This window comes from Cyprinus carpio, chromosome B4 (genome assembly GCF_018340385.1).
Source record: "Cyprinus carpio isolate SPL01 chromosome B4, ASM1834038v1, whole genome shotgun sequence".
Lineage (NCBI taxonomy): Eukaryota > Metazoa > Chordata > Actinopteri > Cypriniformes > Cyprinidae > Cyprinus > Cyprinus carpio.
Window position 1 is genome coordinate 31,903,154 of NC_056600.1, and position 25,348 is coordinate 31,928,501.

General features: G+C 37.2%; 1 protein-coding gene across 2 annotated transcripts in view; it reads right to left on the minus strand.

The window, feature by feature from the left end:
- Positions 1-508: 508 nt before the first annotated feature.
- LOC109102739 (NACHT, LRR and PYD domains-containing protein 12-like) overlaps positions 509-25,348 on the minus strand; it is a 37,066-nt gene continuing 12,226 nt past the window's right edge. The window contains exons 3-12 of one of the 2 annotated variants that reach the window (XM_042722898.1): positions 24,452-24,565; positions 24,181-24,198; positions 23,715-23,810; positions 21,693-21,806; positions 21,123-21,233; positions 19,222-21,006; positions 9,718-9,891; positions 7,879-8,052; positions 1,285-1,331; positions 509-1,206 (exon numbers count right to left, since the gene is read on the minus strand). In XM_042722898.1, coding sequence (XP_042578832.1) covers positions 683-1,206; positions 1,285-1,331; positions 7,879-8,052; positions 9,718-9,891; positions 19,222-21,006; positions 21,123-21,233; positions 21,693-21,806; positions 23,715-23,810; positions 24,181-24,198; positions 24,452-24,565 — 3,157 coding nt within the window. In that variant the 3' untranslated portion in view covers positions 509-682. The remainder of the gene's footprint in view (positions 1,207-1,284; positions 1,332-7,878; positions 8,053-9,717; positions 9,892-19,221; positions 21,007-21,122; positions 21,234-21,692; positions 21,807-23,714; positions 23,811-24,180; positions 24,199-24,451; positions 24,566-25,348) is intronic. The other variant, XM_042722899.1, reaches the window with a different exon arrangement.

Below are 25,348 nucleotides of genomic sequence, written 5' to 3' on the forward strand. Positions count from 1 at the left end.
GCTTCTTCACCCCGTCACAATATATATAATTATTATAATTATTATTATTATTATATGAATAAGTGGGCAGTGTTCACTTATGAAAAAAAATTGTTAATGTTTGGTTTTACATATAGCTGAACACTTTTACAACTTTTTTTTCTCACTTATTGTTTGCTTAATAACATGTCATATATGAAAATAAATGTGATGTATAAAATGAAAGTGTTTACTGAAAACAAACATTAAAAGGATTTTTCTTTTTTTGACTATAGGATATCTTGTTAAAATCTTGGCAACATGGTGTGAAAAATGAGACATAACTTTTTATAACTTGTGCTTTATGTACCATATAAATTCAAATAAATAACAATATGTTCCACATAATTGTAATTTGTAAGAATGAAGTATACTGTATAAAAAATGTCTTATTCATAATCAAGTGGCTTATTCTTAATTAAAGTGGGAAAATGTTGAAAAAGGTTTGTGATGACTGACTAAAACACAGGGCTACACACACACACTGATCTTACTGTCTTTATGAGGAATTATGACATTTATTCTGACATTATTTCACAAAACAGAAGTTCAGCTGCAGTATTAATAACATTAAGAGAAGAGGCTATAACATCTTATTGTTAATGTTTTATCATGCAATTCAAAGCATAATGGATAGAATCTCTTATCAGTGTATTCTGATTCATCAACACAGTTTCACTGATGATTTCAAATTAACAGTAAACCCAGGACAGAGAGGCTGAGTGAATGTGGTCTGTTCTGTGTGGATGAGGCTCATTGTGTCAGAGACACTGTAGAAGGACAGAGTTCCTGCACTGTGATCCACAAACACCCCTATTCTACTGCTGATGGGCTTCACAGGGAGACAAGTCTCTATGTCATTGTGATAGAATGAGTATCTGTCAGGAGAGCAGAACAAACTCCAGGACTGATCATTATATCCAAACCAACACTCTTTACCCCATCCCTTCCTGCTGATGCTCTTATATGACACTGATATATACACACCATCACTTCCACTCCACTCAGTTTCCCAGTAACAGCGTCCACACACACTCTCTTTACACAACACCTGAAGATTCTCATCGAATCTGTCTGGATGATCACGATACGGCTGATATTGTTCCACATTTGCCACTTTTCTGTTCTGCTCAGACAGAATGAGACATTTGTTTGCTGTGTTTGGATCCAATGTGAAAAAACAAACCCCTAAACACAGAAACAGGGATATTTATAACACAACAACAATCATTACAAGAGAGAGAGAGTGTGTTTTTGTAGACGTACATTTCTTTAGTCCTGCTGTAATCCTGCACTCTTCTCCATGATCCACACTAGAAAACACAGTCACATTTAATCACTAAACAAACACAAAATCAAATTACATTTTCAATTAAGATTCTGACTTTTAATGATTTTGAAAACAAGATAATCAAGATAAAACAACATGTTAAACATGCTTTAAACATACCAGCAATCATGGGCGACATTTAAAGGGTTACTCGTTCCAAACCCGTAAAAGCTTTGTTCATCTTCGGAACACAATTTAAGATATTTTGGATGAAAACCAGGAGACTTGTGATTGTCTCATTGACTGCCAAGTAAATTACACTGTCAAGGTCCAAAAAAGTCTGAAAACTATCGTCAGAATCAGGCCCGTGCACAGGGGGGTGGCCCGGTGGCTAGAGCCACTGCCCCTTTGCACTCATTGGCTGAGTTGCCCCATTACCCCAGCTCAAAGCGGTCTGTTCCCCCTCTGCTAAAGATCCGCTGATTCCGCTCCATGTTTTCCCACCCATTCCCATCACAATCTGTGTGCCACTCTCTGGAGTGGAGACCACAGTTCCTGTTGCATTAACAGGTAGATGCATTACAATCCACATTATAGTCAGTGGATGATTCGCTGAATTAGTAATTTGGTAGTTTGTTTTTTGTTCTGTCAGTAATGATTCGTTCTCTGTCTTTTAAAAGTGATTAAAAAAAATCCACGTTCTTAGAATGTCTAATCAAATTATTGTACCCGATCAGATCTAATATAAATAACACAAAATTTGCTGTCGTTGGCACACTTTGTAGACCAAAAAAATAATAAATGCCTTCGCAAAAAAGCCAGAGAGAAAGAGAGAAGGGAGGATGCTAAAGGCAGTTCAGCATTGCAAACATGAATACAAAGCTCCAGCAAGCAGGTAAATCATCACATAGAAATATTTAGCAGTTTGTCACAATTTAATTCTTGTAATTAAGTATATTTTCCATTATAATCACTTGTCTTGATACTAGTAATCTATAACACATCATATTTTATTAAAGGGGTCCTATTATGCTTTTTCACTTTTTGAATTTTAGTCAGTGTATAGTGTGTATGTTTGGGCATAAAAAAGATCTTCAAACTTACAATTCTCAAAGTCCACTCCAAATGGAGATATTTTGTTTAAAAAAAAAAATCTCTTTTCAAGAACTACAAAGAATGGCTCGTTTGGACTACAGCCTTTGTTTTCTGGGTTTTGTGATATCACAAAGCGGCCCATTAGAATATCATTAAAATAATTCCCGCCTATGGAAAGTTGAATGGTTGGGGGAGGGGCGAGGTCATGGTTAGAACGCTTGGTTGAGTGCATCAGACAAGACAACAACGAAGAAGAAGAAGTGCTGCTGTAGCCTCAAGCTTTCGCAAGTTATTACAGATGCACCTGAATAATTATGTATATAAATATGTATGTTACAATTATGAAAACGTTTTTATAACAAATTGCTGACAGTACAATACTAGACAATGATGTAATCTGTAGTCTCATAATTGAAGTGTAAATTCTGCAGTGTTTCCCATACACTGAGTGCGGGTGTTTTTATATCACTGTATTTCTGAAGGAAACCGGCTGTCTTCAGAAAAATGGATGTCATTTTCATTTAATCTTGCATGTGATGTCTGATAAAGCAGTTTTTGAGCAGAGTGCTGCTTTGTGTACAGTGGTTACCGGAGAAACCTTGATCTCTACCACTCCAACAGCGCCTCCTGCAGAGAATGAGTTTGCATATATATGCCGCCTAGGAAACACTGGACTATGGTATAAATAAATTCAACTGTATAACAGTTTCACTGCAATTCATGTTATAATGTTAGAATTAAATAACAATAAAAATAACACATATGCACTTATCTGTACATAGTAAATGCAGTTATTTTTAAAGCGGTTGTTGAAATCCTATCTAAAACATAATTTAGCAAATAAAAATAAAAAAACAATATGTTACCACTCTAATATGTCTTGCAATATCCATGCGTGCTAAGGTCTGCGCGATCCTCTTGTTCAATACTCTCTGGGTCTTAATCCGGCTCAAACTGATGTCAATATTGACGCCATCCTTAACTAAACCGGAGCAGACAGAGGAACTTGCTGCTTTGGCAAGGGGCAGGGCAGTACTAAAAAACTGTCTAAGCTGTGCGCCAATCACAACACAATGAGACAGCTAACCAATCACATCACATTTCGTTTTTTGGAAGGCGGGCCTTCATCAAACCCGGAACTAATCGAGCCGATTGTGCCAGGATGGGGAGAAAGGTACTGTAATAATGTAAATTATGTAAAAAAAAAAAATGCATTTTTCGAACCACCAGGTAGGGCTGTGCAATTAATTGAAATCGAATCGCAATCGCGATTTGAGACTTTGCGATTTTGCTAATCGTAAAGCCTGTGATGTGGACGCGATATTAAATTACTTGAGTTCCAGAGCATATTCTTTTTCTATTCTATCTGTTTTCTTATTTATTTATTGCTACGTGTACTGCATTTTAAGCTAACTGAGACTTGTTATAGCACTTATATATCATTGCTCTTTTGTTGTTTTTGATTGCTTCCATTGTCCTCATTTGTAAGTTGCTTTGGATAAAAGCCTCTGCTAAATGACTAAATGTAAAATGTAAATGTAATATGCTTGACTGCCAGCCTCGAGTGGCAGCCTTACTAACCAATAGAATGAGCGCACTTCCGTCTCCACAATCAGCACTGCTCTAGCCAACTTCGTAAATAACCACCATAAAAAAAAATATTAAAAAAAAGTGGGAGAGAGAATGCAAAAGGAAAAAGTTATGTAATAAGAGATTACTTCGGCTTCGAAATGACACACACCAAACAAAGAAGGTAACGTTAATTTGCAAGAGCTGTGTCAACACATATCAAGAGCTCCCTTATCAGTTCTGCTTTCAGTACTGGAGAATGAAAGATACATTCTTAGATGTTTTATTAGTACATGAACCTTATCTTGCACATTTTATCTCCCCAACAGATTCTAATTTGAAAGAAGTTTATAATGCATGTTAGCTATTGCCTATTCAGAAAACCGCACACACAGCCTGTGTCTCTGAATGCTTCTCATACTCGCTCCTCTCTGCCATGTCTCACGGAGGAGCCATGTAAACTCACCGCTCACACGCAGCCCATCTCGTACTTAATGTTTGGTTATACTCGCGCGGCTCCGCACTGCAAGTCTCAACGAGCGCATCTGGCAATACGGACGAGGCTTGACGCACGCGCAACCTGTTTCAATTCGCACCTGGCTCCACGTTTAAAAAAAAATGTAAATTTAGTATAACAGCTTTGCTAATTTCACTTGGATGAAATGAAACATTCAGCACATTTTCCACTTGTTCTTAAAATCCCAAATACTTAAAAATGAATAAATCAGCCTGTGTAACCTATGCAATACTTTAATTGACAAGTAATAGTTATTTATTTACACAAAATAAACTAATCTTTCTGTGAAATTCAGTAAATAAGTAAATTCTGTAAAAGTAGTAATACCATTATAATATTCCCTGCTGAAAAAAACAATAGAATCCCTCCCAAAACACAATAGAAAATTTTATGGATTTAAGAGTTATAATGGGAATTATACTGGCTTTAATGTAAACTATAATGGTGTCTACTGGTATTTGTTGGATTCTATTGGTGGGATGTAATTTGGCAGATGAGAAACAATAGACCAACAGTAATTATTATTGGAATAATGCCCAAACCACACCTCAAAAAGAAATTTTGTAATTGTTTTAATGGAAACCATAAGAATTTCTGTGATGGTTTCTATTGTTTTTTTCAGCAGGGTAACAATACCCATACTGTGCTGCACATTATTGGCAATGTTAAGCTAAAGCTTGAGTTTGCAAAATTAAAAATCGCAAATCAAATCGCAATATCTGTTTGTAATTGTTTATCACAATTACATATTTTCCCCAAATCGCACAGCCCTACCACCAAGCATGCAAACATTTTCTAGTACATCCCCAAAACAAATTCAAGACATTGTAAAACAGCATAATAGGACCCCTTTAAAACCATATTAATAGTAGGCATATAAATAGTTAAAAACAATATAAATGTTCTAAATGAGTTTTTTATTATTATATACAGTAATATAGAAATATTAAATTAAATGTCAAATTCTTATAGGGGAGAGTGGGGTAAAATTAGCCATTTTTTACTTCAGTGGTCCTCAAGATAACTTAAAATGATGCAGAAGTACAATGAAAGTATCTATCCTATCCTGTCCTAATGAAAGTATTCCTATCATTTTAAATGATCAGAATGTACAGGTGCCTCTCTTTAAATTAGAACGTTCTACAAATATGACTTCTTATAAAAAAAGTGTTCCCATGGCTCAAGTTGACCATGTGAAATAAATAAATAAAAAAAATAATAATAATAAAAAAAAACTATTTAATAATTTCCTTTTACAAACAGTCATATCTCTTTCATATTTCTCTCAGATGGACTATTCTGACGATACTTTTCATACTTTCCTGGACCTTAACACAGTTATTTACTTGGCAGTCTATAGGACAGTCACAAGCCTCCCGGTTTTCATCCAAAATATCTTAAATTGTGTTCCGAAGACGAACAAAGCTTTTACGGGTTTGGAACGACATGGGGGTAAGTGATTAATGACAACATTTTCATTTAGGGGTGGAGTATCCCTTTAACCCTTGAATCGGTGGGGGAGAATTTTTTTTTTTTAAATGCACAAAAATGTTAAGTCTTTATGGATATAAGTATCACTTGAAAAGTGTCTGTTTTGGACTCGTTCCCACCAATTGTGAAACACGTGCAAAAAAAATAAAAAATAAAATAAATGAAAAAATCAGTTTGGGGGAATATATTCAAGCCATTCATAAATCACATACCAATATTTCCTGATATTTCGACCGTTCATATCTGATAATTAAATTACTGATTGATATGCCCAATCTCAATAAAGATTTTTTGTTCTGTTTGTTTTTTGTCACATTTTTTGCTCTGTTAACTGGATCTTGCTCAGGACACATGCCATTTGTGAAGGCTTGGCCAAGCCTGGTTCCAGATGTACCTTCTAGTGATATGGTTATCACTATGTCAATCATTGTTATTTAGAGGGTGAATCCAGCATAAATATGAAATATAAATATTATATTATCCAGCATAAAACTGAAATATAAATATTATTTTAAACTTATGTGTGAAAGGGTTAAGCCAGTTGGCATGGTAGCCAAGGCTCACATAGTCATAGGCCACTAGCATTAAGGCGGTCGCCGTTGTAGCCCAGGCACACACAGATAGTAATACATGTGGTTCACATGGCTTTTAGGAAAAGAAGCAGTAGATCTGCAGCAAGCAGCAAAGAAGATCTATTCCGCCAGGACCAATCACATTAACACTGCCATGTATATGTATATAGAATGAGATACATGATTTATTAGCAAACAACAGACAAGACAAAGAGGCAAGGATTAAGGTGAACACAGTCAAAACAACAGGCAGGTTTGAGGCACAATAACAGGCAAGCTAAGAGAGTGACTGCAGTGTCCGGAATAGACAGAAGACACAATAAACACAAGAAAAGACTCAACAAAACAGATGGCAGAGACTAACGCGATGCAACCACTAGAGAAACTACAACTAAAGTAGTAAGCTAATAGAGAAAACTTTAAAAACTATAGCTTTGAAAAAACTAAAAGAACTATTAAAATAAAAAGGCAAAAAGCCAACTACTAAAGTAAGATAAAGGGAATACTAAAAACTACAGTAAACTAAGAACTCTAGAAAAAGCTGAGAAAACTAAGGGAAAAAGAAACAAACAATAGCAAGGATACTCTGGAACAGAAGGCAGATCAAGACACAATTAGAGAAGCAAAATAGGAGCTACTACTACTACTAGCAAACAACTAAATGTAACATAGCACACAGCAGCACAATGAGCCTTAACATAGCACAAAGTGGCACAAATTTATGATGAACTAGCAAAACATGAGGGAAAGAGAACAAAATATAAAGGGAGCAAACTCAGACAAACAAGAACTAAACAAAGGGACCCATAAATTATAAAAAAAGATATGAAAACACAAAAACACACACACAAAAAAAAAAAAACATACATCTCAAACACACACACACACACACACACACACATACATACATATATGTATATATATATATATATATATATATATATATATATATATATATACTGCAAAAGTCTTAGGCCATTAGTATTTTCACCAACAAAAAAATGGTTTTAAGCCAGTTATTTCTATATGTTGCTTTAGTGTGTCAGTTTGAAATAACAACAATAATAATAATAATAATCCAGTGAGATTTTTGTATGCACAAGGAGTCTGACAACAACCAGAGCTCCACAGAGATCTGATCTCATCATCATTGTTTGGAAAAGTAAACCGTTTTTTCCTACTGACACACTAAACCAAAATATAGAAATAGTTGGCTTAAAACCATTTTTTGTTGGTGAAAATACTAATGGCCTAAGATTTTTTGCACAGTACTGTATATAAACACACACATAACCACTGAGTTGAAATAACAATTTGCCACTGAAATAATAAACTACTTGACATACTTTAGTTTGTTCAGTGAGCATTTTGAATCCTCCAGTTTTTCAGAAAGCAGCTTGACTCCTGAATCTCCTGGGTGATTGTAGCTCAAATCCAGCTCTCTCAGGTGTGAGGGGTTTGAACTCAGTGCTAAAGACACATAACGACAGCCTTTCTCTGTCACCATACAGCCAGACAACCTACAAACACAGCAACAGTCCACATGGCATTAGTTTAACAATCAGACACCTCTTTCATACATTTTTACCCATTTCAGCCATTAATTATTCATATATGGTCATATCTTGAGGGTTAGGGCCATAATTTGTGTTAAAAAATAAATCTGTCCCTCATTATAAATGCAATAATATATATGTAACTGTCAATGTATGATGCCGATCAATCTATCTATCCATCCAACAGTTCTTTGTGGTCCTCGAATCAGATTGGCTCATAAGAGTGTGATATTGGAGTGATAACAGAACTCCAACCGTTTCACCGTGTGTATCACTCCGGTTGCAGTATTTCTCACAGTGAGTGTCATGGCGGACGCCCAAATCCACTATAATTGTAAAAAATAATACTGTTTTTGTGTCACAGAATGTAGTTTTAAGTAGGGGTTGCACCGACTAGTTGATTAGTCGACTTTAATGCTCTGCCATGATGCTTTAAGCTTGAGGTCGACTAGTCAGTGGTCTTATAGAGGGCGTAACAGAATAAGAAATCTTTGAAGTCCACATTTACACTCTGTTTCCAAACAGCTGATATGACAAAAAAATGCGTAGTCCTGAAAGCGCTCCGCAAGGTGTGATTATACCATCTGGGTGCTCGAAATTGAACTGGAGAATGCATGTTTTAAACAGTTTATTGTACAGGTATTTTAATCACCGTTCTAATGTAATGCGCAGCTGCATTGTAACGCACACACATTGGCTACAGACAGTAGCTCTTAGAATCTTGCAGTAGCACGGTGTGGAAATTTATTGTCAACACTGTTCTAAGATTTCTAAAAAATATAGCTAAGAAACTGAAAAGTTATAGCATATTTAGTAACTAAAACCCACAACTTCACTATTAGTAGAGAAACGCTGCCAGATAGAATTAATTCACACATGCAATTGCTCTCTCACTAATGCATTCATATAAATGTAATCTTTACAGTGCTACTTTATCTGTATCTGATTTAAAATGAGCAGAAATCTGTGAGAAATATAACGACCCAAAGACAAAAGAACTGATTAAAATGTTATAGGACCAATAGCCATGTGGGCAGTGCAGTGTCATATGCCATAGCTATGCACTAGGTTTTCGAGTCTTAGCTCAAGATTCAGGCTTAATTGTTCATTAATGACTTCATCAGTGACTAGTCAACGTTGATTCGACTTTCATCACATAAATGTTGACTTTAAAAAGTCATTTGTCCCCTAGTTGTAAGAGTTTTTTAGGGTGCAAATGTACTTGTTTAGACTGTTTTAAATGTTTTTGTTATCCAAACAAATATCCAATACATGTGTAATGGAGTGCAGCAGAGCAGCATGAAGAATATCAAATATTGACATCAGTATCCTTATCCAAAACAGTGTCATATACTTTGTTGACTTGTGTACTTATATTATCCCAAATGTTTCCATCAAGAGAAATAAGCAATTTTAAGCTGATCTGCCTGAGCCTCCTCTTTTTTAGTGATTGCCAAGGTCAAAATGATTAAGATGGCCAGTCCAATAAAAGGGCAAATGTTTGATGCATGTTTGCATAATCAAATACAGAGAGACACTGAAAACACTGGATCTTGAACTGCTCACATGTAAATTGATATAGGGTTGTGCTGAGTTATTATGTGAAATTACATTGCAAACATTACAAACCTCAGAATCTCCAGCTGACAGTTTGTACTCATAAGTCCATCAGAAAGAAGCTTTACTCCTGTGTCCTTTAGGTCATTGTTACTCAGGTCTAGCTCTCTCAGGACAGAGTTTGAGGATTGTAGAGCTGAAGACAAACTTTCACAAGACTGAGCAGTCAGACCACATCCACATAGCCTGTGTAAAGAACAAAACAAACAGCTACATTAAATATAAAAGTAAATGGTCTTCCTTTAGATTTTAAATGTGTTTCAGTAATAAAATTCTTCACATAAAACATGCTACAGCAAGGCAGGGAAGGAAGAGTGGATCCAGTTGCACATGTTTATTTATTTAAATTAACAAAGACAACTGTCCAAAAGGTTCCAAAAATTAAGGAAAATAAAGACACAACAAATCAGCTGGCAAACATGCACCATGACCTAAAAAAAAACAAAGAATATAAATAAATACGATAATGAAAAATTAGACACAGGTGACAAACTAATCAGTAGCTATGGAAACAAATGAGAACATCCTTAGGAACCAAGAAAATAAAGAAGACAGGAAATAAACATAGGAAATCCCTGGTCTATGACGTCATTACAGGAGCACCATGTGTATAAGAGGGCACCTTCAATGTACGTCATCAGCTTTTTTGTCTTCAGGAGCTGCTTGTTTGAACACGTGTAAAAAACCCTGAATGCACTCATTGCGTTGCATTTGTGGTAAGCTCTGTTCTTGCTTTATTCTCTCCAGAGGGATGACATAATTACAATAATAATAACATTAATGTGTCGAGGTAATTAAGGAATTTACACTGAACAAAATTATAAACGCAAAACTTTTGTTTTTGCCCCTATTTTTTATGAGCTGAACTCAAAGATCTAAGACTTTTTCTATGTACACAAAAGGCCTATTTCTCTCAAATATTGTTCACAAATCTGTCTGGCCACAATAAAAGGCCACTTTAAAATGTGCAGTTTTGAGGGAGCGTGTAATTGGTATGCTGACTGCAGGAATGTCCATCAGAGCTGTTGCTGTGAATTAAATGTTCATTTCTTTACCATAAGCCATCTCCAAATGCATTTCAATGAATTTGGCAGTACATCCAACCGGCCTCACAACCGCAGACCACGTGTAACCACACCAGCCCAGGACCTCCACATCCAGCATCTTCATCTCCAAGATTGTCTGAGACCAGTCACCCGGACAGCTGCTGCAACAATCGGTTTGCATAACCAAAGAATTTCTGCACAAACTGTCAGAAACAGTCTCAGAGAATCTCATCTGCATGCTCGTCGTCCTCATCTGGGTCTCGACATAACCGATTTGAGTGGGCAAATGCTCACATTCGATGGCGTCTGGCACTTTGGAGAGGTGTTCTCTTCAAGGATGAATCCCGGTTTTCACTGTACAGGGCAGATGGCAGACAGCGTGTATGATGTTGTGTGGGCGAGCCGTTTGCTGATGTCAATGTTGTGGATTGAGTGGCCCATGGTGGCGGTGGGGTTATGGTATGGGCAGGTGTATGTTATGGACAATGAACACAGATGCATTTTATTGATGCCATTTTTAATGCACAGAGATACCGGGTCGAGATCCTGAGGCCCATTGTTGTGTCATTCATCCAGGATCATCACCTCAAGTTGCAGCATGATAATGCACGGGCCATGTTGCAAGGATCTGTACACAATTCCTAGAAGCTGAAAACTTCCCAGTTCTTGCATGGCCAGCATACTCACCGGACATCTCACCCATTGAGCATGTTTGGGATGCTCTGGATTGGCGTATACGACACCGTGTTCCAGTTTCTGCCAATAACCAGCAACTTCGCACAGCCATTGAAGAGGAGTGGACCAACATTCCACAGGCCACAATCAACAACCTGATCAACTCTATGCATAGGAGATGTGTTGCACTGCTTGAGGCAAATTGTGGTCACACCAGATACTGACTGGTTTTCGGACCCCCCGGACCTCCCAATACAGTAAAACTGCACATTTTAGAATGGCCTTTTATTGTGGCCAGCCTAAGGCACAACTGTGCAATAATCATGCTGTCTAATCAGCATCTTGATATGCCACACCTGTGAGGTGGATGGATTATCTCAGCAAAGGAGAAGTGCTCACTAACACAAATTTAGACAGATTTGTGAACAATATTTGAGAGAAATAGGCCTTTTGTGTACATAGAAAAAGACTTAGATCTTAGAGTTCAGCTCATGAAAAAGGGGGCAAAAACAAGTGTTGTGTTTATAATTTTGTTCAGTGTATAATAGCAATATGCAAGGATGCCCCAGTTGAAGAGCTGGCTAAGAGCTCTCTCTCTCTCCTGGTGTTGCATCCTATGTGAAGGCTCCCATCTTGCCAGTAGAGTGAGCGATTTTGGCTCTTGAAGGGGCTGAAAGCTAGGGAAGATTTTCCTAGACGACCAGTTCATTAAAGCCATTAGTCAACTAATCGCCCATTTAATATATTCATTTAATCACTTAAGTAAATATGGGGGAAAATTGTTTGATTTTAAGGGCTGTATGTTATTTGTAACATTGTTCTACATTTTAGAGAAATACTAAACCATAATAATAAGCATTAAAAATATGAATTAAGAACTTAATCATAACTTTTGCCAGTGTCGTTCTATGCGTGTGCTTATGAATGTGTCAGGAAAAAATAGGGTAAGGAGGTTTAATGAATACTCATAATTGATTAATAAAAGTATAACATACACACATTTCAAATTTTGAACTTGCTAATAACAATTAAATTCACTGGTAAAGAAACTAACTAAAATGAATAAATATCTCGCAAAGAGCAACACTTATATTAATAGTAGGCCTATATTATTAATACAAAAATTAAACAGGCCTATAGGCAAAGTCACATGAAAACGTCCCTAGGTTACGTATGTAACCATGGTTCCCTGAAGTGAATGAGATGCTTACAACAAAACTTTGTACATTTAGAAAATAAAGAAAACAAACAGAGTGCACTGTCTGCTGCCTTGGTTCTGCGTGATCTTCATTTAGAAACGCGTCATTAAAATGAACTGTAACTCAGCAAATACTCAACACAGAGACATAGATAGATCTATAGAAAGCTTGACACGTCTACTTTTAAACTAAGCAAGTCTTACCGAAAACAAATATTCTGTGATAAAGTAATCCATATGAAAACAACGCTATGTCCAGTCTTTCACGTCTCCCTTCATTATATCTAATGCGACCACACCCACGCGCCGAGCACGTTATTGATATTATAATGGTCCTCGTGAAGGTTGCAGGGGTAACTGCCCACTTCACAGCAAACAAAGTAGCGAGACTGTACATCACGTTTTTAAATGTTACTGTTCGCTTCGTGCTGAGAGGAATAAGACATAATTCACCTCAATAAAACCACTGAGAGGAATAAGTTTTGGATTACCACAGAAAGAAGAGTGAAATGGCTTGACCCAGCAGAGATCATAAACGTAAAAGTCTTTTTTATTATTAATCTACTTGTATTAGTTTTCATATAACTTGTACACATTTTACTAGTTAGACTTCTTCCAAAATATAATTCCTGACTAAATGTATAATCAAGTGACACATTATGAAGTTTCATTTACATCACCTCAATGTTTCACGATGCCAGGATGTTTTTTTTAATGTTCTAACATATAAAATAGACAGCAATATGATATAAAAGTAATATGAGGTATGTGCCAGGTATGTGATGTTCATTTATATATTTCAACATGACACAATACCAGTCAAAACTTTTGAACAGTAAGATTTTTAATGTTTTTGTAAAGAATTCTCTTCGGCTGACCAAGCCTGCATTTAGTTGTTTCAAAATACATAAAGTTAATTTGCTAAAGCAGTAATATTGTGAAATATTTTTACTATTTTAAATAATTGCTTTCTATTTGAATATATTTTAAAATGTAATTTATTCCTGTGATCAAAGCTAAATTTTCAGCATCATTACTCCAGTCTTACTCCAAGTGTAACACTATACACTATTCCATTCAAAAGCTGTGAGTCAGTATATATAGAAATTAAAACTTTTATTTAGCACACAAGTGATGATAAATACAATAATCATGTTACAAACTATGCTGTTCTTTCAATTAATAAAAAAATATATAATATAATAATAATAATAATAATAATAATAATAATAATAATAATAAATGTTTTTTTGAGTAGAAAATCAGAATATTAGAATGATTTCTGAAGGATCGTGTGACTGGAGTAATGATGCTAAAAATTCAGCTTTGAAAGTCAGCTTTGATTTTTCCTAACAAACTGTTTAACTGCACTCACAAGTGAATCTCAAGTTATTTTGTGGGATAAATAAATATATGCTAAATAAACTACAAACATAAAAATATATAAAATTTATTTTGTCCTCACATTCTTTATTGTAACTCTTCCCTCTTGGTCACATACCTGACTGAAAGGCTCATTATGCAGCTTATTATGCGGGCCTTTGTCTTTTCAGGTGTGAATCACACAAATATTCATGGTCAATCAGGCCTATTCACATATGCCCTTTCGAAACAAAAAGTGTCTTAGAAAATTTAAATCAATCTATTGTTTTCTGTGAGTGAGTAAACAAAATGTTTTTCACATCATTTTGAAGCAAAAATTCTAGGCTACAATCTCCAGGTTTGACAGTCTTGTGGACAAATGTTCTGTATGTGTTTTATGACCTTATTTCAATGACTTCAAAATTGTAGTTTTTCACTAAACATTGTTTTCTCAAAAACAATCATGTACATACATGCTATTTACATATTATTGTAGCCCAGTTTGTACTGATTACAGTGTTATTAGACTTTAGCCATGTATATGTTTATAAGCAACTGAAAAAAGCACAAAAGTCAGGGGATGTCAAAACTTCTCCAGGCCCCCAAAACCCCTCAGACCCCAGAGGGTTAAAAGGGAGCCTCACTAAGCCCTTCCAGAGACACGGTCAGATCCCATGCCAGGACTTTAGTGCGTAGAGCAGGCCTCAGCCTCAAAGCTTGGAAACTCAGCAACAGATTTCTTCCTAATGACAGACCTTCCAAAAGGGTCTGGTAAGCAGCTATGGCCGCCACGTACATCTTTAGAGTGGAAGGAGTCAACCCTGTAGAGAATCGTTCTTACAGCAACCGGGCAATTCACTGGGTCCAGCAGACGATCTCCACACCATAAAGTGAAAAGTTTCCACTTCAAGGAGTACAGTTTCCTCATGGAAGGAGCTCTAGAGTGGAGAATGTCTCAACAACCTCAGTTGAGAGACCGGAATCTGTGAGATCTGCCCCCTTTGAGGCCACACCCATAGTCTCCAAAGTTCCGGGCGAGGATGTACGAATATGCCACCCCCTTGAGTCAAAAGGTCCCTCCTAATCGGAATCCCCCATGGAGACCCGTCGAGAAGGGACACGATGTCCGAGAACCATAGTGGGGCAGGCCAGAACAGGGCTACTAGCAGTAGACTGATCCCATCCTGGCAGACTCTTCCAGAACTTCTGGGAGCAGAGCAATCGGGGAAAAGGTGTATACACGCAGCCTCAGCCACGTCTGTACCATGGTATCCAGTCTGAGAGGAGCTGGATGTGAGATGGAGAACCAGAGCGGATAGTGTGAATTCTCAGACGCACAGCTTTCATGTGCGCGAGAATGACCTCTCGATGCCGAACCGACATCTCCTCTGATTGAGTTGATATCAACTTATCATTCATGTAATTCGACACGTGGATGACCTAGAGTTGCAGAAGAGCCAGAATTGCACTGGTGAAAGTGCAGGGTGACAGTGCTAGGCCAAAAGGAAGAACCTGAATACTGAAATGCTTTGCCCCCAAAAGTAAACCTCAGGAACCTCCTTTTTTCATAAAAAGGAAAAAAAAAAAAAACTATATTTATAGGCTAACAGCAAACTGAAAGACTACAAAAATAAATTGTCACAATAAAGCACAAGCCTTCTAATGAAACATCGAATGAAAAATCAGTTTTAGTCAAAGGTTCCCAAACAAAATAAATAATATAGCCTATGCATTAAATAAAATTAATAAATAAAATATATAGTTGTACAGCACATTGAAACACTACAAAAATATAGGCAATTATAACTCACTTATATATGTCACTATTGTTTTTTCCCTCTGATCTAATTTGTTTCAATATATGAGAATGGAACACAGGTTTGTCCAAATTGTTGGGTAGAAGTGAGCTCCGTGTCTTACTCACAATGAACCTGGCCTTCGAGAAAACTCTGATGGAGTAGATGTGGAAGTGATGGAGTGCAAGTGCTTAGCAATTCTAGCAAGCTTTGTTGCTAATTTTTTTTTGCCACCATGTCAGTGGCCCCAAAGAAACCTTTGTTTTGTCTTCCATGTACATGTTCACTTCATTCGTCTCTCCTTCTTAATGCTGCTCTTCATCAATGTACATCAGAGTGAATATCTTCGCCTGCTTTTCCTTTGTTTTATTTGGTGTGGGCTCACTTTCCTCTGTAGGCTTACTGCTGGCAGGATCACTTTCTGGAATAGCGTCTGCAGATAAACTTCCATATATGCTGGTCGCAAGATCAGTTCCCATATCTTGTCAATTTCCTCTGTTTAGTGGTTGGGCTGTCGTCATTCTGCAGTAACAAGTAGCATCTTTTGATATTTATTAACATAGGCAGTGTGGCTGACAGAGATGCATTTTCTTCCTGCTAGAGCAGCTCGGTGAGAGTGATCATATGTTTCAGCACTGACACAATGTTCTCTGCTGTCCACCAATGTGCAGTTGAGATCTAGATCACACTCAGACTGTTTGGTAGTATCTGAAATTATAGCTTTAACAGGCAATCTCTGTTCTAGTAGGCGCTCCAGCATCAAGTACATGGAGATCCATTGTGTTTTTCTGTAAGAGCCAGTGCTTCCCACACATAGACTTTACCCAAGTATATGGAGAAACATTTTTGCTTTTAATATTTTTATCCTCATACTTTTTTTATCCGTCCAAAATAACGAAAACATCCGCGATCGATTAACTAATCGATTAATGGAAATCTCCCCCTGCCCTACACGATTCGTATCTGCTCATTCTGTGTGTGCGAGAACTGTTTACTCCCGCTGATCTTACCATGTTCGCTGCAGAGACGCAACGAATATTTCACAGACAAAGACAGGGCTTGACAGCACAGGCGCTTCAGTCGCAAATAAAAATAGATGTGTGCAAACTGTAAAATGTATTTAAGGAGCACGTGTGTAAATAAAGCAAAATCCCTCCATGTGAGTTTTCTTAAATTTACTCTCATGAAAAGTCTTCAATACATGAAATGGTAAAACAAACTTCTTAATGATAATTTTAAGTCGTCTCATATTTTGGGGATGGAAAAACATAAATTGCGATACAGCCTATCGATTATTAAACTTTAAAATGATATCTTTAATGATTTCATGCGCTTCAGACTGCTTCACTACAAAGTGATACTCAATCAATGAATAGTGTACATTTACGCCAAGCAATTGCTTATGAACTCGAGCTGATGAATTATGACAATGTCTACCTTATGGCCTTCATACAATATGTTTTAGATGGTTGTAAGAATGCATATTTTCTCTCTCATCTGAAGGATCAGCCCACAATAGTACAGACATTTCAAAATAAGAGTCCCGGTGTATTTCGGGCTTGTTTATGATTAAGTCACAGGTTAAGTTCTTTTTGTTTGTTTGTTTGTTTTTCTGGGCATTATTGGTATTTTGGTTACACAATTAATTGTATTTAATTTCAATTTCATTCATAGTAAACTATTATAGTTTCTGGCTGGGATGTTTCCCCACAGGAAGAAAAGATAAGAACATTATTTGGCATATACTATTCAATATATAGATTTTTACTAGTATCAGTAAAATCTGTGTCCCATTCACTGAGAGAGACACTATATGACAAAGTAAGGAGAACTCTACAATTTAAATGCTGTTATTTTGCATAATTTACAATGCATATAATAATGCATAATATTAGTATTAAATGTAATAGTAGCCTATGTAATTAAAATGAATTTCAATAAATTAAAATATTGTTAAAAATTACACATTATTTGTTATTTGTCACATGTAGTAGACCATTTTTGTGCCATGGGTAATAGGATGATTTTCCACCCGGCTACCACCACAAGTATATTTCAAACCTGTGGAAAGCACTGAAGAGCTGTTGTAACCTTGGCACTTTTCTTAAAATGTCCCACAAGGTGTCTACTGCCAGCTATGGTTTGACAGATTGGATCAGTTTTCAGAGCTGCATTTATGCACAACTGCAACGTTTCCCACACAACGAACACCCTTGACATTACCCCAGCAAGGATTTTCATAAAGTAGTTCTGCGCACAGCACCATATTAGTGGCATTGTCGTGTACGACTGCTTCCCTCTTTTCTCTTGGTATCTAGTATTGCTCCAACACTTTACTGAGTTGCTCTGATATGTTGTCTGCTGTGTGGCTCACCTCCAACACTTGTTTCCAACACAAATGAATTTAGTTGCCAGTCTTTAGAAAATGTGTACAGTGATGGTCATGTAAGCTTCCATCTGGCTAGAGGTCCATGTGTCGTTGTGAAGCTGAGTGGTGTACAACTTTTAATTTTATCAAAGACGAATTCTTTAGTTGTGTGGAATTTGCTTGTTATGGCGTGCATGACTGTCACATTTGGGAATTCTGTAGCCTGGCTCAAGGAATTAAATCATTTGTTTGAAACCCTCATTGCTGACAACGTTGACTGTTGACTGATGTCCCTTTTGTCACTTGTTTCAGACAATATGCTAAGTAGTGCTTGATTACTTTCACATGCTGGTGTGTTTTTGGTAATATCCTTTCACCTTCCCCATAAGGTAAGAGTGGCAGTGGTCAGTGGCTGCACAGGACATGTCTCTTGCTCCACTTTGATATCCTAAAAGTTTTTTTTCCCCGAGTTGAGCTATATTCCCCCCATCTTAGGGTCTTAAGTAGAATTATTCTCCCCTGTAAATTGGTTGCTTAGAATGCCATTCTAGTATGACTTAGTGGAGGAATAAAAAAAAAAAAAACTCACCAAAATTAAAGGTGTTTGTGGGGTGAAAAGAGACTGTACCAAGTGCTTACATCAGACTCTAAGGCTGAACTGATGATGTGACTGGCATGTTTTACTTGTATTTATGGACCGCCTTCTGACATGTCCGGCATGGGGCTTGTGGACAGAGCTGCTGATTCTGCGTACTAGAAAATTTTCCAAATGCAAATGTAATTCAAACAGGCAGTAAAATATACACATCAGCATCATTACAACATCCATCACATTCAATCCTTCAGCTTCATCTTTCACACTGACCTCTACAATCATCCAGCTTTCACACAGACCACAAAAAAATCCTCTCAGCTGGATTAGTAAGTGTGTCTCACCTCTCCTGCTCACTGCCAGAAATGTAATTTCTAAGAGATTTTCCTATTTTGTTAATTTGGTTAAAAACAGCACATCTTAAAATTATAAATGTGAGACATTACATTCGTGGAGTGACTGTTTTCAGTGTTACTCACCAAACTGATCTGGATTCTTTAACCACAGGTAACAGATTCTGGAGAACTTCGTCTGCTGTATGTTGTTTTCCAACAAACAGTTTTAGATCAAACACATCCATCTTCTGCTCTGATGTCAGCAAAACAAAAACCAGAGCTGACCACTGTGAAGAGGAGAGTTTGGTTTCTCTTATTTCTCCAGATTTCAGATAATCTTGGATCTCCTGCATCAGTGAATCATCACCCAGTTCATTCAGACAGTGGAACAGATTGATGGATTTCTCTGGACAGCGATTTTCTCTGATCTTCTGCTTGATGAACTGAACTGTTTCCTCTTTGTTGTAGGAGAAGCTTCCTGTCTGTGTCAGTAGTTTTCGTAACAGAGTCTGATTGGAGTCCACTGAGAGACCCAGAAGAAAACGCACAAAAAGATCCAGATGCCCATTCTTACTCTGTAAAGCCTCATTTACAGCTCTCTGATGCAGCTCAGATAATGAATTATATTTCTTCTGCTTAAAAATCTTAGACAACAGATTATGTTTGGTATGGTCAAACACACTGATGTTCTTGATCGTAAAGGAGAAGTGCACATATAGAGCTGCTAGATGTTCCTGAAGGCTCAGATGAACAAAGCTGAAGACTTTCCCCTGATACAAGCCCAAATCCTCTCTGAAGATCTGAGTGCACAATCCTGAGTACACTGATGCTTCTTTCACATCAATGCCACACTCTCTCAGGTCTTCCTCATAGAAGATCAGGTTGCCTTTCACAAGCTGCTGGAAAGCCAGTTTCCCCAGTTTGAGGATCATGTCTTCATCTGTCACCTTCTTCTCATAGTCCTTCTGATGTTTGATGTTGGTCTGAAGGATCAGGAAGTGTGTGTACATTTGAGTGAGAGTCTTGGGAATCTCTCCACTCTCTGCGTGACTCAGCATCTTCTCTAGAACAGTGGCTGAGATCCAGCAGAAGACTGGGATGTGGCACATGTTGAAGAGGGTCCTGGATGACTTCAGATGTGAGATGATCCTGTCGGCCACACTCTGATCACTGATTCTCTTCCTGAAGTATTCCTCCTTCTGTGGATCATTGAAGCCTCGTACCTCCGTCACTCGATGCACACACTCAGAGGGAATGAGATCAGCTGCTGCTGGTCTGGAGGTGATCCAGATGAGAGCGGAGGGAAGCAGATTCCCCACAATCAGGTTCGTCAGCAGCACATCCACTGGGGCTGATTCAGATATATTACACAGTTTCATTTTGCTCTTAAAGTCCAGAGACAGACGACACTCGTCCAGACCATCAAAGATGAACAAAACTTTATATTCCTCAACAGATATTTCCAGTTCCTTTATTTTGGAAAAAAAGTAATTAAGAAGACCTGAAAGACTGAGTTTTTTGTCCTTCATCAAATTGAGCTCTCTGAAAGGAAGTGGAAATATGAGCTGGACGTCCTGATTCTCTTTCCCTTCAGCCCAGTCCAGGATGAACTTCTGCACAGAGACCGTTTTTCCAATGCCAGCGACTCCCTTTGTCAGCACAGTTTTGATGGGTTTGTCTTGTCCAGGTAATGGTCTAAAGATGTCATTGCATTTGATGGCTATGTCCTCTGCTGCTGCTCTCCAGGATTGTGTCTCAATCTGTCTCACCTCGTGCTCATTACTGATCTCTCCTCTCTCACTCTCTGTGATGTAGAGCTCTGTGTAGATCTCATTCAGCAGTGATGGGTTTCTCTGCATCACTGTTCCCTCATATAGACACTCAAACTTCTTCATCAAATATAATTTAAATGTGTTGAGAACTTCACTGCTGTAAAAAAAAAAACAAAAAAAAAAAAAAAACATTATTACATGAGTGCAATAATAAGCACAATGTCTTATATATTCTGTATCATATCCTTACAAACAAAAACAGACATGCTTTACCTGAGACCAGGCCGTGCATCTCCACTCAAACTTTTTGATTGATCAATAGATATGTGTCTTTTCATAGACACACTGCTGGACTCTGGTTCTGATCTCTTTTGCTGCACTGAGCTAAAACAAAGAGAAAAGAATAGTTATTTATTTAAATTACTATACCCAACAAATCAGCTATTGGGAAAAAAAGGAGCACTTTAACATTTCTTTAATGCCAGGGGTATCAAACTCATTTTAGGTTGAGGGTCGGATTGAAGAAAATGTCCCCTTATGCAGCCTGAATTACCTTTTGTTAAACCTCAGTTTAACACGGCATGGCATCGCATGAACATTTCACATGAAATTCTGTCAGTGTGAGGGGGTGCGATTTGTATTTTGTATTTCTGGTCAGCTTAATACATAAACAAAAACAAAAACAAAACCTATATCATAATCAAAATCCACTTGCAAAAACAAAAAGCCTCAGACCCGGCCCTGCGGTGGGGGGTGCTGCAGCAGCCTCAGCACCCCTAGTTCCCGCGACCATGCCATATTATAATAATATTTTTATACAAATTATATATAACCCTGTTGTACCTGAGACCAGGCCGTGTATCTCCACTCTTAAACTTTACTGGCTGAATCATAGACGCGTCGCTCTTCATAGACACATGGCTGGACTCTGGATCTGATCTCTTCCATTGAATAGAGCTAAAATATGGAGAGATTAAAGTTAATTCTTTAAATTACTGTATTAAAAAAAACAGATATTCATTTATCATTAGCAAATTCACTTTAAAGAGCAGTTTATAATAATTTCCTTCACACCGTTTACAGGTGCTGGTCATATAATTAGAATATCATCAAAAAAGTTGATTTATTTCACTAATTCCATTCAAAAACTGAAACTTGTATATTATATTCATTCATTACACACAGACTGATATATTTCAAATGTTTATTTCTTTTAATTTTTTATGATTATAACTGACAACTAAGGAAAATCCCAAATTCAGTATCTCAGAAAATTAGAATATTACTTAAGACCAATACAAAGAAAGGATTTTTAGAAATCTTGGCCAACTGAAAAGTATGAACATGAAAAGTATGAGCATGTACAGCACTCAATACTTAGTTGGGGCTCCTTTTGCCTGAATTACTGCAGCAATGCGGCGTGGCATGGAGTCGATCAGTCTGTGGCACTGCTCAGGTGTTATGAGAGCCCAGGTTGCTCTGATAGTGGCCTTCAGCTCTTCTGCATTCTTGGGTCTGGGATATCGCATCTTCCTCTTCACAATAACCCATAGATTTTCTATGGGGTTAAGGTCAGGCGAGTTTGCTGGCCAATTAAGAACAGGGATACCATGGTCCTTAAACCAGGTACTGGTAGCTTTGGCACTGTGTGCAGGTGCCAAGTCCTGTTGGAAAATGAAATCTGCATCTCCATAAAGTTGGTCAGCAGCAGGAAGCATGAAGTGCTCTAAAACTTCCTGGTATACGGCTGCGTTGACTTTGGACCTCAGAAAACACAGTGGACCAACACCAGCAGATGACATGGCACCCCAAACCATCACTGACTGTGGAAACTTTACACTGGACCTCAAGAAACGTGGATTGTGTGCCTCTCCTCTCTTCCTCCAGACTCTGGGACCCTGATTTCCAAAGGAAATGCAAAATTTAGTTTCATTAGAGAACATAACTTTGGACAACTCAACCTCAGTCCAGTCCTTTTTGTCCTTAGCCCAGGCAAGACGCTTCTGACGCTGTCTGTTGTTCAAGAGTGGCTTGACACAAGGAATGCAACAGCTGAAACCCATGTCTTGCATACGTCTGTGCGTAGTGGTTCTTGAAGCACTGACTCCAGCTGCAGTCCACTCTTTGTGAATCTCCCCCACATTTTTGAATGGTTTTTGTTTCACAATCCTCTCCAGGGTGCGGTTATCCCTATTGCTTGTACTCTTTTTTCTACCACATCTTTTACTTCCCTTCGCCTCTCTATTAATGTGCTTGGACACAGAGCTCTGTGAACAGCCAGCCTCTTTTGCAATGACCTTTTGTGTCTTGCCCTCCTTGTGCAAGGTGTCAATGGTCATCTTTTGGACAACTGTCAAGTCAGCAGTCTTCCCCATGATTGTGTAGCCTACAAAACTAGACTGAGAGACCATTTAAAGGCCTTTGCAGGTGTTTTGAGTTAATTAGCTGATTAGAGTGTGGCACCAGGTGTCTTCAATATTGAACCTTTTCACAATATTCTAATTTTCTGAGATACTGAATTTGGGATTTTCCTTAGTTATCAGTTATAATCATCAAAATTAAAAGAAATAAACATTTGAAATATATCAGTCTGTGTGTAATGAATGAATATAATATACAAATTTCACTTTTTGAATGGAATTAGTGAAATAAATCAACTTTTTGATGATATTCTAATTATATGACCAGCACCTGTATATAAAAGCTGTGTGTGTGTGTGTGTGTGTGTGTTACATTATCAGATACAGATAAAAAAAAATACCCACAAACAAAGCACAAGAAGAATTTATTGTAGAAAATACATGATCAAATAAATAAAATATTATAATAATATTTTTATACAAATTATATATAACCCAGTTGTACCTGAGAGCAGGCCGTGTATCTCCACTCTTAAACTTTACTGGCTGAATCATAGACGCGTCACTCTTCATAGACACATGGCTGGGCTCTGCTTCTGATCTCTTCCATTGACCTGAGCTAAATTATAGAGAGTTAATTTATTAAATTACTGTATTCAAAAAAAATTATTTTTATTTATCATTAGCAAATTCACTTTAAAGAGCAGTTTATAATCATTTACTTCACACTGTTTATATTAAAGTTTTGTGTGTGTGTTACATTATCAGATACAGATAAAAAAAATACCCACAAAGCACAAGAATAATATTTTGTTGAAAATAAACACTATACAATAAGAATGTTTTAATACAAATTATATATAACCCAGTAGTACCTAAAAACAATCCGCCTATCTACACTAACAAACTTTACTGGTTGAATCATAGACGTGTCACTCTTCATAGACACATGGCTGGGCTCTGCTTCTGATCTCTTCTGATGAACTAAACTGAAACATGGAGAGATTAAAGCTAATTCTTTAAATTACTGTATTCAACAAATCAGATAATCATTTATCATTATCAAATTCACTTTAAAGAGCAGTTTATAATAATTTCCTTCATACTGTTTCTATAAAAAACTGTTACATTATCAGTTACAGATAAAAACCAAAGCACAAGAATTTCCTGTTGAAAATACATGATCAAATAATTACCATATTAATAATAATTGTATACAAATTATATATAACTCAGTTATACCTGAGTCCAGGTCTTGTATCTCCACTCTTAAACTTTACTGGCTGAATCATAGATGCGTCACTCTTCATAGACACATGGCTGGGCTCTGCCTCTGATCTCCTCTGCTGAACTGAACTGAAACACAACAGATTTAATACTTGTCATTTTAATCATTTTAATATAAGACCTTCATGAAGCATTTTAAAGAAAAGTTCTGGAAGAGGCTTTATGGTCTTGTTTTTGATAAATATTTTGCTGGTTATTTAGGGTGTTTACACTTGAAGTTCGGTTTTCTTGGATTATTTTGTCCGGGCCGAAAACTAAAATGATACATTCAGTCCTGGTTACATCTTTTGACATCATGTCCAGTTTTTGGTTCATTTAGATGTCTTCGGTCTGTGTTCATATTTTAGTCAAAACTGCACCAGTCTGGGAGTGGAGACCCATCTTTTCAGGGGTCTGCTCTTTTGGTTTTCACCAAAGTTAAGATGGCCGCATTCACACATATGCAAATAAACCGCACTAACACAGCAATCACACCAAGATTATTTGTTAAAAGGAATGCCTACAAATGTCTCCTAATGTCTCCTGGATTTCCGATTAGAAGGTGCTGTAACGAAAGTCCACTGAAGGCACACTGAAGTTGTGGATGAACCCAAGTGCAGTTTTATTAAGCAGAGTGTAATCCAAAGTACAAACAAACAAAGACTTGACTTGAAACAAACGACTTGAAACAGACTCCTATTTAGCACCCAAACTCTGGAACAATCTACCTAACACTGTTCGGGAGGCAGACACACTCTGTCAGTTTAAATCTAGATTAAAGACCCATCTCTTTAACCTAACGTACACATAACACACTAATACGCTTCTAATATTCAAATCCGTTAAAGGATTGTTAGGCTGCATTAATTAGGT